At 42.2% G+C, this 15,419-nt stretch overlaps 1 protein-coding gene across 2 annotated transcripts; it reads right to left on the reverse strand.

Annotated features, from left to right (window-relative positions):
- Positions 1-1,646: 1,646 nt before the first annotated feature.
- CREG1 (cellular repressor of E1A stimulated genes 1) lies at positions 1,647-9,881 on the reverse strand (the record flags this gene model as incomplete). 2 transcript variants are annotated; one of them, XM_081907914.1, is made up of 4 exons in its annotated part: positions 9,476-9,872; positions 5,373-5,492; positions 4,231-4,418; positions 1,647-3,590 (listed from the first exon to the last, which is right to left on the reverse strand). In XM_081907914.1, coding segments are annotated over exons 1-4 (684 nt in total). In that variant the 5' UTR covers positions 9,851-9,872. The 2 variants fall into 2 exon arrangements, with proteins under 2 accessions (XP_081764040.1, XP_081764041.1); XM_081907915.1 differs by lacking the exon at positions 1,647-3,590 and having other exon boundaries at positions 4,230-4,418; positions 9,476-9,881.
- Positions 9,882-15,419: the final 5,538 nt, after the last annotated feature.

Consider the following 15,419-nt stretch of genomic DNA (forward strand, 5'->3'; position numbering starts at 1 on the left):
CAGGGTTCCAGACAGGAGTCTCTTCCAGCTCTGTCTGGAGATGCTGGAGACCAAACCTGAAACCTTCTGCACTCAAAGCAGATGCTCTACCACTGAGCTACAGCCCTTCCCTTACAGCGCTGGACTGCTTTTGGAATGCAGTACCAATAAAGATATATTTTTATGTTAAACAGGTCATAACAAGAATCAATCATCAGCGTTATTCCCAGCAAGGACTTTAGAGGGGTCCATCGGATTCCAATAAAAGATTATACTGTCAAAGAAATGGAAAATCAAAAGTGAGTGAGGTTCAATGCAAGAGGCCACCAGCACCCCAGATTCCTTCTGTTCTCACTGAAAATCTGTGTCTAGATTCCATTTAAAAGTGAACCTATTTTAAAGTAAAGGCTGTAAAACTTCATTGATCAAACAAAATAATCTAACAGTGTATGGCACCCTCTTCTGTTCAACACTGATATGACAATTATGAATAATATCCAGCTTTCTGCTGGGAAACTCCACTGCCTTAAGCGAAGAATCCGTTTCTTCATTTCCTTTTGATTCTTCCTTGCCTCAAATCAAGAACAGGAACAGACACAAAATAATGTTGTCAGTGAGAACTGATTGCGTTTGTGGCACAGTTGTGTAACCTTTGTCACAGCAGAAAATTCAAACCAGAATGGCAATATAATTAGGCACTTAAAGGCAAGGGAAGCAGGGGGAGCAAAACAATCATGCTTCCGCTTGCCCTAGCAAGGTCACTGGGAGCAGAGTTCAGCTTTTAGCACGAATCACAGTAAGATTCCTGAGCAGGCCATTTTCACTTTAGGGAAAAGGTAACATGCTGCAGTTGGGAACACCAATACAGTTGTGGGAAACTCTGGATGGCTCATCCTTCACAGGCACAGTATGTGTCTGTGCAAAGCAAAAAGTCAATTTGTGCTTCCACAAAACCCCTGCAATATTTAGACCTTTCTTCTTCCCCAGACATAGTGTTTAGATTGGGAGAGATCAGGCAAGTGAGCTGCCTCAAAGTGCAGCATTTGCGTATTATGAATAATCTGCTTCTCATAGGCATCTAGTTGGCCACTGTGAGAACAGGATGCTGGACAAGATGGGCTACTGGCCTGATCCAGTAGACTCTTTCCAGTCTGGCATCTTAGGCTGGCATCGGTACTTCTGACTGCAGCTGACTGCTCCCACTGGCTGCTTCCAGAAGTATTATCCTCTAGTTTAAATGGTTCAGAAAAGATCAGGGGATCTTTTCCCAACACTTGCCATTTTACCTTTATGAATATGAAACCTAGATAGTAGTGAGTATAAAAGAGGAAAGCATTAAATCATACTGCTTAAGCCAAATCAGACTCTCCTGAAATGACTTACCCAATTAGTACAAAAGCAAAAAAGAAATGTTGCAAACTAGAAGCACACACTGAGGAAAAACACCAGATTATATATTAGCTATCAGATTTAAGTTTCACTTAACTATGTCTTTCTTTAAAAATCACGGCAGGCATCAGAAAATCTGATCTGGAAAATATGCTGTAAGTTTTAACTCACACATTTTACACACTTTCAGACAATTTACACTGTTAGAAATTTCCCTCTATTCCTCTCTCCCCCACAAATATGAAATACAGCATTTAATAAGAAACAGGGCAACTTCATTTCCAAGAATATATTTTTATTTCCATACTGTTTAACTATGGATTTATTATGGAAGCTAGAACTTCCATGTGCAACACAATTATGTAATTTCTCAAGATAAAAACATGCAAGCTATTTGAAGCCACATCAGAGGTAGGAAAAGTTATCTCTACAAGTAAGTGAAGATTACTTTCAAGGAAACATGTTGCTGACTAAGGCCTAACTTGTTTAGTTAACCTGACAGCAACACAGCAAGAACAGCCACCAAAAATTTCTAATTATCTTATACCTTAACAATTGTGGATGAAGAAAAGAATGTGATCAAAGACATTTGATGCCTTGAAAGTGACAAGTCCTTGGCAGGATTCACACTACCCTTCGTGGGTTTTGCACTTCTGTCATGTCAGCTTGGTCTCCTCAGATTTCAATCATGTATCCGCTATGACAGAACACTTTTCAACACAAAACAAGCAATATTCATCAAGAGAGACAGCAGCATGCCTTCAACATCAGCCTTCCCCAGGGGTGACTAACCTGCAGCCCTCCAGATATTGTTGGAATCCAACTCCCATCAGCCCCAGCCAGCTGGTCAGGGATAGAGTTGTAGTCCAGTAACATCTGGAGGGCACCAGGTATGGGAACATGGCTCAACATTATGTATTAGAATTCTTTTTCTGCTCTGTGGTAAGACAACAGGGTTTCGTATGATCAATGCATTCTGCGTGGTACTCTCATAAGAATATCTCATAATTAAAGACTGTTAACAATCAATCTTGTGGCCCTGGGAAGAATCATATTCTTTCTTTAACAATGGGTTTACAGAATACTTCAGCACCGGGTTTCAAACTCTATAATTAAGGACTACAACTTAGTTGATTTTAAAAATGATGGTCCATAATGGAACTGACATTATGTTAAGTTCAAATAAAGCCTTCAGAGTTTTTTTGGCACAAGCAGTAAATAAGGCACAGAGGTGAATATAGCTAAGCATGTAGTTCTGTCATATGGTATCGGGTCAAATAAGACATAGTGGTAACATTGCTATGGGTTCAAACACAGAACTTCCCCAAATTGCGTAAGAAGAAAGGTCTGGGTAGGGTCCAATTTTAACAGCAAAGAGCCACATGGCTGAGGATCATAGGACACTTTGCCCACCCAAGGCCTACCACCCTGCAGTCTGTACCCTAGTAGCTTTACCTCTCAGTTAAGCCCCAATACAACAAGCAAACTCTGCTAAGCTACAAGCACTCAGAGAGAGATGTTGCAGGGAGGTAAGCTGTGGATGGAAAGATAGTTTAGTGCCCACACTCATGTGCTCTGCTCTACTGCTAAAATCACTGACACCCCCTTTTTACATAACTGGGGCAGTTTTGCTGAACTACTACAGAAACATCAAGTTTTGCACTTCACTTGCCAATATATATTGCCTTGTTATTGTAGGCACACATATACATAAACTGGCCCTAGCTGAATTAGGGCTGCAGGCATATCCCTTATCAATATGGTCAGCTGACAGCATAAATCACCCAGCGAATGATGCTACACATGAATCTGCTGATCAAGTCCAGAATACAGCTGAACATTTCAGGATGTTTCTTCAACAACAAATTTTCTCCACTGCACTTTTCTCTTTTCTCCATTTCAGAGATGTACCCCAATTGTATTTTTCTTTAAATAAGCTTTTTGAAAAATAGCTTCTTTAAAAATCGAAGTCCCAAAGCAGAATCAATTATGCATAGTATGCAGATTTGCATACTCTAAATATTTTTGTGCACAGAATTTAAGATTTCCTTTGCAAGGAATCCATACTTTTTGCACTCAAATGGCGTAAGCAATCCCTTAGAATTCCAAAGGAATGTGCAGTTTTGAGATTCCACAAGATTATCTCAGTTTTTGGGTGGTTTCTTGTTACAAAAGTGACCAGTGAAAAAGTAGACAATGTTTCATTCAAGCATCTTCCTTGCCTACAGAGAAGAAAAAATAAAAATAAATTAAAATGGTATGTAGTCAGTCTTAATGTCTTGGTACTTTCTCTAGCAAGGCCCTGCTGTACAGAGGATATTCCATAGCTCAGTGGTAGAGCACATGCTTCATATGGACAGTCTTAAGTTTCACTTCTTGCATCTCAAATTAAAAGGGACCACTCTCTGAAAGACTAGAAGAGATGTTTGCCTGAGACCCTACAGAGCTGCTGCTCATCAGAATAGACACTACTGGACACTATCCAAACTTTTGGATAGCATTTTAAAACAACCAAGGTTCAGCTTTTGAAGTCCCACTTATTTCAGTGAGAGATATATAGCTGTGTTCTTCTTTGACGCCCTTGATACCCTAGTTCTCTCTGGTTCTGTCCTTTCATGTCTCTTTTACAACCTAAAAGTTATTTCAGCATTTCCATAGGAGCTCTTCTGCTGCTTTCCTTCAAATTGTTGGGGTCCTTAAAGATCTTAGCCCTCTGCTTCCTTGGTCTCTCTCAAATATATATAAAAATAAGTGACCACTTCAAATCCTATGGCTTTCAGGATCACTTAAGGAGTATTGTGGAATAAAGAAATCAGATGCTGAAAAACAAGATTTCCCAAGCAATGTAACTTGAATACTTACTATGGTGTAGCTTTAAAATATTCTTGAGGAGTCACAGTTTTGATTCCACCAAAGTAGTCCAGGACCCAGATGTTGGTGATATTGAGTTTAGCAAAAAACCAGTTATGACCAGATGGCCACGTAGCCATTTCAGGATGTCTACTGAAGAGAGCCTTCTTTGCAAAGTCTGCTTCTGTACCATTCGGAACCTACCAAACAAGTTACCAAATATGTAATTTCACAGACATATTAGTTAACCACCGTATCTTGTACTTTCTTTCAAACTATCTCAAGATGCAAGAAAAAGAGAGAGAAGAGTGCACATATAAACATTATTCAAGGAATACTCAGGGTTGGAGTCAGAGGAAGTTAGTCACATTTCAATGAGAAATCAATGAGATAAAAGTATGACTAACTTCCTCTGGATCCAAACCAAGATTTTTCATGACTACTTGACCCATATACTCTGATATGCTATTTTATGTGAAGTTAGTCAGGTATTATAAAGCTCATACAATGCTTCCTAATTTTTCAACACACCCAAAATACATGGAACAAGAAAACACATGGGGTTTCTTCAAGAAAGTTACAGCTCTTTGATTTTGCCTAACAATGGCAACCTTGTGCATGTCTACTCAACCTAAGTCCCACTGAGTTCAACAGGATTAATGACATGTAAGTACACATAGGGAAGTAGCCAACAAAGTATTTCTGTTAGTTCAAAGACTTCAGGCTGCGAAATGGAACTTTCATTCTGTCTCATCTCCATGTGCACCCCCTTGTCCACCCCAAATCTTTTCTGAAGGGTTATGGAAACCACCCAGAACAATTTTAGATGAATGTGTGCTGACCATTTCATGTGATTTGGAGCCCTACGCAATTGGTGTTCCTGACTGCATGGAGAAATATATAAGCATTTGGTTCCCGCTTCACACCTGGGAATGTGCAACAATTTTGGGATAAAAGGTAAAACAGGGATTTTTGACACACGTCCAGCATACACAGCTCTACTCCCCCTTTCATACATTATTTGAATGCATGGAAGGTAACTTCAAAATAAGTATATTTCAGAGGCATATATCATCAGTGTTATGAAACCTGCTTTCTAGTTCTCAGCCAGTGAGCATTATATTCTTCTGGTATACCCAAATATCACAGTGTACCTTTTCAACTATTCCAGAGAAGATCACATGGGCACACAGTGGATTCTGAGGATCATAGCCTTCCTTCTTGCAGTAAGGTGTCTGTGCCAAGGACATTGTTAGGGAGGCATTGGCATTTACCTGCAATACAAGTGGCAAAAAAAAATAAAATCATAAATGTTCAGATTTGCTGAATAGGTTAGCACATTTAAAACAAGCTGAGTGTCTGGATGAGTTTCATATCCTTTTCAATTCAAGGGTCATGGTCATACAGAAACATTGTAAAAGTCACACAATGTGTGTGTGCTTCTCCTTTTTACAGGCACAAAGCTGTAAAGCTGACAGTGACCTCTTGGGAAATTCCATCAGTTTCATTTTTCAGCCAGAAAAAGTGAAGTTTCAGCAGCACATGATTTTAAGCATAAAAAGCACACATTTGGCACTTATTTGCAGGAGAAAAACAGTCAAGAAACAGCTGAATCATGGTTACACTGGGAGTGTTATCTGTAAGCAGATGTCTCCATATGACTGAAGGCAGTCCAAACAGCTGTACTGTATGTTACAAGAGATAAGAGATGGCAGCACTTGTTGAGATATTCCTTCCACTTTCTGAAAAGAAATAAGCTATTGAGTAAGCTTAACAGAATTGTTCATTAAACCATATCAAGATTTTGGGAAGCAATGCTAAGTCGGAGTGTTTTGTGACATTGCAGTTGACTATTTCCACAGCATACAAGTGAAATCCACTCTGAAATATCAGAATCAGCATGCAATATTCATGAATTATAGGTAGGCCAATACTTTTATTGGGACCAAGCAAAATCAAGTTCTCCAACCCCTTCATCACACTGGATGTTAGGCAAAATGGGAAATTGGGGTGTATGGGAGTGAAGAGACAAAATTGGCATGTTATAGCCAACCACCACCACAACAGATAGTTCAACAGAGAAGTCTAACAAGATAAATAATAATCAAAGCTTAGAAGACCTGATAACATTCACTTGGGGTTTCTAAAGGAAGTAGCAAAAACTCATTGAATCATATAAGCTAGATCATTGTGTTTCAAGGGATCAGCAAGGCCACAATAAAATATGTAGGAACAGCAAACACTGCGCTTATTTCCAAAAAAAAGAAGACAAGCCCAAGAATTGAGTATTCAGGTACCTGTGAAAACATATGTTAAGGCAAATAATTTGGAGCTTCCTTCAGAAGAAATGAAGAGCCTGTAAGCCCTCCACAGGTTGCTGGACTAAAACTCTCATCATTCCAGAGAGCACGCCCAGTTGTCACGGATGATGGAAGTTGTAGGCCAGAGGTATCTGGAGGCCACAGATCTCTATTGCTGCCTACAGAAAAACTGAGCATTTATTAGCAGTCACGGCTTTGTTAACACCAAAGTATGCCATATCAAACTAGTTATTGCCTGTAATAAAGTGGCTTCACAGGTTAGAGTAGGGGTAGCCAATGCAATGCCCTCCAGATATTACCAGACTACAGCTCCTGTAATTCTTGGCCATTGGCCATGTTGGCTGCAGCTGATGAGAGTGGGAGTCCAACAACACCTGAAGGGCACAAGTTCTTCATTCCCAAATTAGAGAGAACATGGATGGCATGCTGTTTTTAGACCTCCATGACGCCCCATTTGAGCTGCTTAAATTAAATAAGACCCCCTGAAGATGGGTTTGTTCATCAGTAAGTTTATTTACAAATCAATCCCTGCAAATCATGTCACAATTCTCTGTGTGCAAAAGACGTTTTTCAAATTGAAATACTTTATTGTCACTTGTATACAGTGAGATTACACGAGCACCCCCCACTCAGCTCTCTTAGTCTTAATTCCCCTCGTTTACTGACACACACACACCAAACCTGAAAGTCAGTTGCCATGTTGTTATCTTTTCATTCAGCAGCCTAACAGCCCATGGATAGAATCTGTTAATATACATGTGTACCTGAAGTGGACAAAGTAAATTTAATAGATTCCAAAAAATATATTGCTAGTCTTATTTCTACCACAAACCAACTAAAATGTTTGAAAAATGTAAAGATTCTCAGATTACAAAACTATTGCAATAGCTGTGCAGTGTTTGCTCCTCAGTCTTTTCACACTGCAGGTATACTCAATCCCCTCCCCAATGAGTATGAAGGTTTCTGTCAATTGATTCTTATTTATTTATTGTGTATGCATTTTCCTCAATTTATATTTACAGATTGTTTTCTCATCCCTACACAACAGACTTCCCTACCCAGCTTTCCATGGCCGTTCGTATTCATCTTATTTGGTTACATATCCATTAGTTGGTTTCCATCAATTGAATGCAAGTTTCGCAACATACAGATTAAGGCTGTGCTAAACTTCCTGCATTCTTTAGAAGGGCAGGCAAAGAGATTAATAATCCTTCCGCTCATAACAACGCTTACCAAGCTTCAATTAGATCAGTATTTTTCTATGTCATCAATTGCATACATGTATTAGGAAACTATACTAATAACCTTACTGCAAAATTGAAACAACTGTGAAGATTAAGCATATGCAGACATAAGTTATTCACCACATCCAAGTAAAGCAAAGCATGATTGAGGGTAACATTTTATTAACTAAAGCTGGGGTGAGCAATATTGCGACTGGGGGTCCAATGCTGCCCTCCAGCCCTTTCTATCTGGCCCACAGGATTCTTCCCATGCCACACGCCTCACTGCTTCACACCTTCATTGAGTGTTTTTCCCTGGCTGGAAGGTGTCCTTGAACTCTGATAATACTTCTTTCTTGTCTGGATGGAGGATAAGAGAGGGATGTGAGAGAGTATGTGTAGAAACTAAACTACTGTACAAATGTAACATTTACATTCATTGCTTCCACCCAGTTGCCTCTTGCCCTACCCCTGACATGTATGCCCCAGAATGATACCCAGAACTGAATGTGGCCCTCAGGATGTAGAAGGTTCCCTGCTCCTGACCTACAGTTTAGACCTTAAGCTATAGCTCAGGACTGGCCACAAGCTGGGATGTTGAAACCAAGGTGAGCTTGCTAAACCATGGCTGCCCTACCCACCTGTCAAATTTGACCCACAAAGCAAATCCTGACAAGGTTCTTTAGAAAAATATAGAACATGCTAACTATAAATGAAAAAAATATTTGTATGTTGACATTTTCATAGAATTACCCGGACAGGGCAGGAGTTTTGGAATGGGTAAGCACTATTTTTTTTTCTTCCCCAAAACTGTCTCTAAGAGCTGTTGTTATTACACAGGGCAAACATATGATAAGCAATAACTGTATGTTTTGCCTTGAAAGACAAACAGCAGCTGCGGAAGAGGGTGTGCATGTGGTTTTATTAGGAAGATAGCTCAGGGGAAAAGACTAAAAAGCTCCCTTAACTCCAGGATTTTCATTTATCCCACCCTCTCAAATTTATTAATGTAGGAGACCCTTTTCATGTTACACTTTATTTGGCCCTGAAGACTCACATTCAGATCCCTGCGCAGAGTCATACAGCTTGCTGGGAGACACCAAGACAATCATAAACCTTGGCCTAACTTACCTCACAAAGCTGTTGCAAAAACAACTGAAATGAGGAACAAAGAATGCTCCTCAGAATGAATGAGATAAAACGTAGAAATAATTTATGTCATTATATATTGAAATAATTTAAATTTTATGGATTTTTTTAAAAGAAAAAACCAAATGCCCTCTTAAGGCACTTTATATATTGTTGTTGTTTAGTTGTGTCCGACTCTTCGTGACCCCATGGACCAGAGCACGCCAGGCACTCCTGTCTTCCACTGCCTCCCGCAGTTTGGTCAAACTCACGTTCGTAACTTCGAGAACACTGTCCAACCATCTTGTCCTCTGTCGTCCCCTTCTCCTTGTGCCCTCCATCTTTCCCAACATCAGGGTACATCAATTGCACATGCATATTGTAATTAATAATGATGAAATACACACAAGACTAAACTTGATTCACCAGAACTCACTAAACTCAGAATTCACTAAACTCACCAGGCCTCAGCTTCAGAGCACATTTCAGGGCACTGAACAACTACAGCCGGCCTCAGACAGTTGCAGCTGCTGTGTCGCGAGGTCTTCCCTCATCTCAGAATAACCGAAATGCCCGTCCCCTCACCTGCAAATCATGCACGGAGACCTCCAGCGGCGTCAAGTACATGTAAGGCACCCCGCTGCCTTGCTTCGACCCCAGCGGCCCGTCGCTGACGGAGAAGACGTTGGAGAAAGGCTGGCCCCGCATCGGCGGGTCTTGCGCGGAGAGCGTGGCCAGCGCGCCCCAATCGCACGAGTGCGCCACGAAGCGCGCGACCCGAGCCACGTCCTCGTGCGGAGGGATTTGAACCACCCCGGAGACCCCCACCAACGGAAGCAGCAGTAGCAGGAACGGCCACATTGCTCGCTCTCTCGCGCGCGCGTATCTCACACCTCCTGCCTCGGACACCTGAGCGAACCTTTGCCTAGTCTGCGGACCGGGGTGGCGGGGCTCAGGCATCTATCAAGCCGTGCGAGCCCGCCCCCTGCGCGCGCCGCAGCCAATAGAGGCCCTTCGCTTTGCCCGTTTCTGTAGAGCGGAAGTAAACAGTGAGAGAAGCCGTCAGGTGGGCAGGCCTTGTCATTTTTAGCCAATAGATGCACTCCATTCTCTCGTTTTTGCCAATGAGAGCTGCGCTAAGGGCGGAAGAGATGAGCAGACGGCTTGCATATTTGGGGTGGGGATTATGCAGCTCTCTGCCAATGATGCACAGCGCCTTGAAATTTGCCAATGAGATTTGCCGGAGGGCGGTGTCACGGGACAAAAACACACACCTTATACGGGTGAAGGGAGGGGAGGAGAGAGACGCGAGTCTTTAGTTGGGTTTACAAGGCCGAAGGCTTAGAACACTGAAATAAGTAAAATAAGTAAATATCATTACATGTAGTTGGCGACTGTGAAGCGTGGTGGGGAGTCTTCTAGCCTTAGTCAAATGTCGACTTGAAGCAATGAAAAAGCAATCCTGTGCACGCTCACCTCATTTACTGGAGGTTTTGAAGCAGAGGTTGGATGGCCATCTGTCTTGGATGCTTGAGTTGATATTCCTCTATTGCAGGGGGTTGTACTAGATGACCCTCAGCATCCCTTCCAATTCTATGAAGTCCCATTGAAAACAGTGGGGTTTGGCCTGTACAGTGGTGCCTTGGGTTACAGATGCTTCAGGTTACAAACCTTCAGGTTACAGACTCTGCTAACCCAGAAATAGTACCTCGGGTTAAGAACTTTGCTTCAGGATGAGAACAGAAATGGCACGGCAGCGGAAGGCCCCATTAGTTAAAATGGTGCTTCAGGTTAAGAATGGACCTCCAGAACGAATTAAGTTCTTAACCTGAGGTACCACTGTATTTCAACACTAAATTCATCTGGCAGCCAGTTTTAACACCTATTAGACCCAGGAATTTAGGGGAACCTGGCACCCACAACATGGTATTCCTGGAAATGCACCATATAGAGATTCCTGCAATCAAGGACACACATAGCCAATGAACTCACCATGACTAGGGCATACCCCCAACACACACATATGCAAAACACATAAAATGATGCCCTAATCCCCAACTCCCATCAACCCCAGTGGCACAGCTAGCATATTGACCCCATAATTGGCAGCTCCCAGGTCCCCCTAGGTTTCAATTCCTTTATATTCCTCAGATACATTTTTGAAGCGGTTAAGAACTTAATTCGTTCTGGAGGTCTGTTCTTAATCTGAAACTGTTCTTAACCTGAAGCACCACTTTAGCTAATGGGGCCTCCTGCTGCCGCTGCGCATCCTGAAGCAAAGTTCTTAACCCGAGGTAATATTTCTAGGTTAGCAGAGTCTGTAACCTGAAGCGTATGTAACCTGAGGTACCACTGTACATATACAAAAAGAGGACGGAGGAAGAAACATACAATACAGCATCAACAGAGCTCCCTGGTTAGGATACCTGTAGGGAGTGCACACAGCCCTTCTTGGACAAGAGTTCAGAACTCACACAGAGATAGAAATACTTATTTGACAAGCAGCCAAATGGATGGACCAGAACATACAGCAACAGCAGCTGCATACATGCACTGTCAGCAACACTCTCCCTTGGCTCACTGTATAAGACGTGAGGTTGGGAAGCAGGAGGTGGGCATTTGAAACCCATGGGGGAAAGGGTGAATTTCACCCCCTAGCTGATGTTTGGATTCCAAGAGGGAAATGCCACAGGCAAAAGAGCAATTACAAGAGGGAAATGCCACAGGCAAAAGAGCAATTTCACAACCACTCAACATACCGGTAATGGCCAGGGAGAATATTGTTGTTGTTGTTGTTGTTTAATATGTCACCCTTCCCTACAAAGGAAATAAAATATTTAAAACAAAAATAAAAACAGTTAAAAACATAAAAACAGTGGTCTCAGGGTTTCCAGAAACAGTGTGTCATCAAATGCCTGGGTAAAGAGGAATGTTTTTAGATTTCTCTTTAAAATGAATGAAGAAGACATTAGGAAGGGCATTCTACAGAAATGAACTTGTCACAGGTCAACACCAACTAGGCAGCCCCCAGTGGCTGCACCACCAACAAAGCCTCACCTGCTGATCATGAGTCTGGGGTGTTGTAGAAGACATAATTTTGTTAGTTTCTGTTTGCCATTGTGCAGTGCTTTGGAGTCACAAGACTCTGTTTTGCATTCCACACATTCCAGACTGTTGGAAGTCTCACGGAAGACAGGAGATGGATGTGACGTTACTGGTTTCCTGTTCCTTTGTTTTTCAGTTGCTCTCTGCTTTCACAGAGAGAGGATGTATTTCTTTTCTGTCTGCGTAGCTTAGTAATAAAATTCATAGCGATGTAGCCATAAATCTCATCACTTCTGCTGCTTTGATTCTCTGCGTAATGGGAATTTGCCTGGAGGCCTCATCAAAGGCTCAGGTCGTTCATTATCATTGGAGGGGATTCCGAAGGACTCGACCAGAGGAGGATGAGCTTTATTAGCTTGGTCGTAACGGAGATTCCGACAAATTTTAGGTACTTCGGTCCCAAGCCAGCTAGGGCTTTATATGCTAGTACCAACACCCTGAAGTGATTCCGGTAGCTCACTGGCAGTCAGTGCAACACTTTCTGAACCAGTGACTTGTATTCCTATCCATCTGTCCAACTTGCCACCCTAGCAGTCACGTTTTGCACTAGCTACAGCCCCACATACAGTGCATTACAGTAGTCCAGGTGGGAGGCCACCAGAGCATGAACAGCTAAAGCCAAGCTATGCCAGTCCAGGAACAGCTGTAGCTGATGAATCAGCTTAAGTTGGTTCTGCGCACAAGCCTCCCTAGCCACAGAAGCCACTTGAGACCCAAGTAATAAGTTGAAATCCAACAGTACTCCCAGACTACAAACCCCTTCGTTCCTAGAGAGCCCAACTCCTCCCAAATCAGGTAATACACATTTCCAGACACAGGAGCCACCCGCCACAGCACTTCCTTCTTAACAGGAATAGCCTCAGTTTAATAGAGCATCTGGTGGAACAGGTTATGTTTTACATGCTGCAGGTCCCAGGTTCAAATCTAAGGTACAACTCCACATTACAAAGAGGAGAGCCTCCACACACATTCAGCATGCACCTGAGCCCATCAGGAGGAATACTGCATGGACTAATAATCAGACATCCCTCCTCCACACACCCCTCATTCCCTCTCCTCCGCTGACTGCATCATATACCCAGCAGCAACTCCCAAATCACTTGTGCGCCCCGAGAGGCCTATCATCTCACAGTCCAAGGTTCCACTCTTTGGGCTCATCCACACTGCCATTTGTCCCGTGATTTCTAGCCTCAGGTTTGGGAAGTGTGGATGAGCTCTGTGTCTCCTGCCCACGGCTTCTCTCAAGTCCTGCCAGCACAGCAGGGCTTCTGCCAGATCCTAGAACCTCTCATCTGATGGATTTTGTGTGTTGGGCAGCCTTTAATAAATCAGATTTTTCAATTACAATAATTTAATTGACTTAAAAGGTGCTACCATTTTATTAGTCAGCAAATTTGTAAAAATAAAATAAAATACTTACTATATTGGCAACCTGGCTATCAGATAACTAATGTTTCCTAAAGTGGCTCATATCAGTAAGAGAGAGAGCAAGAGTCCCTGCCAATAGATTTACAAATCAATAGATCAGAACTTGTTTGTTTTTATTTACAACTTCTGCAAATGACAAGCACCATTTTAAAAAATGTAATTCTTATACGTATTCAAAATATTTCTTTAAAACATTAAAACTGCTTACTGATTAATCAGGAGCACCATTTGAAGTGTTTTAATCAAGTAATCCAACCAATTAAATTAGATCAGACTCCTAGCTTTAATACCTAGTGAAAATATAACTATTACATTTGCTAAATATTTTGTGATTATGATTGTCTTCCTGGAGCTATAATCCTTACATAGTTGAGAATTTTGGGTCTGTCCATCAGTCCCGGGCTTCTGTTAAACAAAATTCTCTCTCTCTCTCTCTCTCTCTCTCTCTCTCTCTCTCTCTCTCTCTCTCTCTCTCTCTCTCTCTCTGTGTGTGTGTGTCAAAAGATTAAAGCCACAAGAGGGTGCTGTTCTCACAATTTGGTTTGCAAGAAAGGATTCTTCTGTCAAAACAGAAGGCAAAGTGGATTCAAAAGTTGCTGGAGTGATGGAAATAGCTGCACCTGGCAAGTTTCTCAGAGTTTTCACACCTGAGGAACACATTCTAGATGTGCTGGAGTAGTATAGCAGGCAGAACTTGCACAGTGCTCTGTGGATTCAAGGGAGGGCAGAGACAAGAGCAGACTGAAATGCTAATAGACCCAGGACTGGAAAGGTCCCAATTACACTGCTTTGCATGAGAGAAATGAGTAATGAATAGGCACCCAGAATCCCGTTCCTATGTTCCCTGCACTTTTCTCCATGCAGATAATGTGGGACCCACAAAGAAACTGAAGGAAGTGTTCATGTTTCAGAGACATATCACAGAATCATAGAATTGGAAGGGACCATGAGGGTCATCTAGTCCAACCCCCTCCAGTGCAGGAATCTTTTCCCCATTGTGAGGCTCAAACTCATGGCCCTGAGATTAAGAGTCTCATGCTCTACCAAATGAGCTAGGAAATAGGGGCTGTAGTATTACAGTTTATTTATCATCCTGCTGCTATGTTTGTGTACAGTGGTACCTCGGGTTAAGTACTTAATTCGTTCCAGAAGTCCGTTCTTAACCTGAAACTGTTCTTAACCTGAAGCACCACTTTAGCTAATGGGGCCTCCCGCTGCTGCCACGCCGCCACCACATGTTTTCTGTTCTCAGCCTGAAGCAAAGTTCTTAACCTGAAGCACTATTTCTGGGTTAGCGGAGTCTGTAACCTGAAGTGTACGTAACCTGAAGCATATGTAACCCGAGGTACCACTGTATTATAATTTTTCTGGTTTGGTGTTGCATTGAATTGCTTTCATTCTGCTTTTTGATTTTTATGTTTTTATCAGTCATTGTAGCCATTCTAAGCACCTTTTCAAAGCAGAAGGGCATTTTTTTTTTAAATAAAGTAATAATCTCCCTTTCTTATCATATGGAAGTATGTTTCTACTGTTTCACAAGTGAGATGCTGTTTCAAAGCCTTTGCAGAATGTGCTGCAGCATTGCCTAACCCTGTTTCTGCTTGCTCTTTTCAGCTATTAGAACAAATATCCTCTGAGCTGGGCCAGCCCAGCATCCTGAAATCGTTCTTGCTCTGGACAAAGCCATCTGTATCCGGATAACCTCCTCCTTCTCTCCAGATAACAGTCCCTTAATGGGAAGGGCCAGCCCACTCTCTGGACAGCCTGTTTCCTTTGTGAGTTGAGCCAGTCCAGCCCTGTGTCCAGATAACTGGATTCCATCATAGGCAGGCTCTGCCTTCTTTCAGGATAACATTGTTATTGCCCTGGCCTTAATTCTGCATTACACAATGCCACTGTATCTGTCTGATAGCCATCAAAGCAAGTTATTTGCCCACCACCCCCATCTTTTTCTGGGGCTTGGTCAGCCTCCTCCGCTGAAAACACAACCCGTCTG

Source organism: Podarcis melisellensis, assembly GCF_964234715.1.
Source record: "Podarcis melisellensis genome assembly, chromosome: 4".
Taxonomy (NCBI): domain Eukaryota; kingdom Metazoa; phylum Chordata; class Lepidosauria; order Squamata; family Lacertidae; genus Podarcis; species Podarcis melisellensis.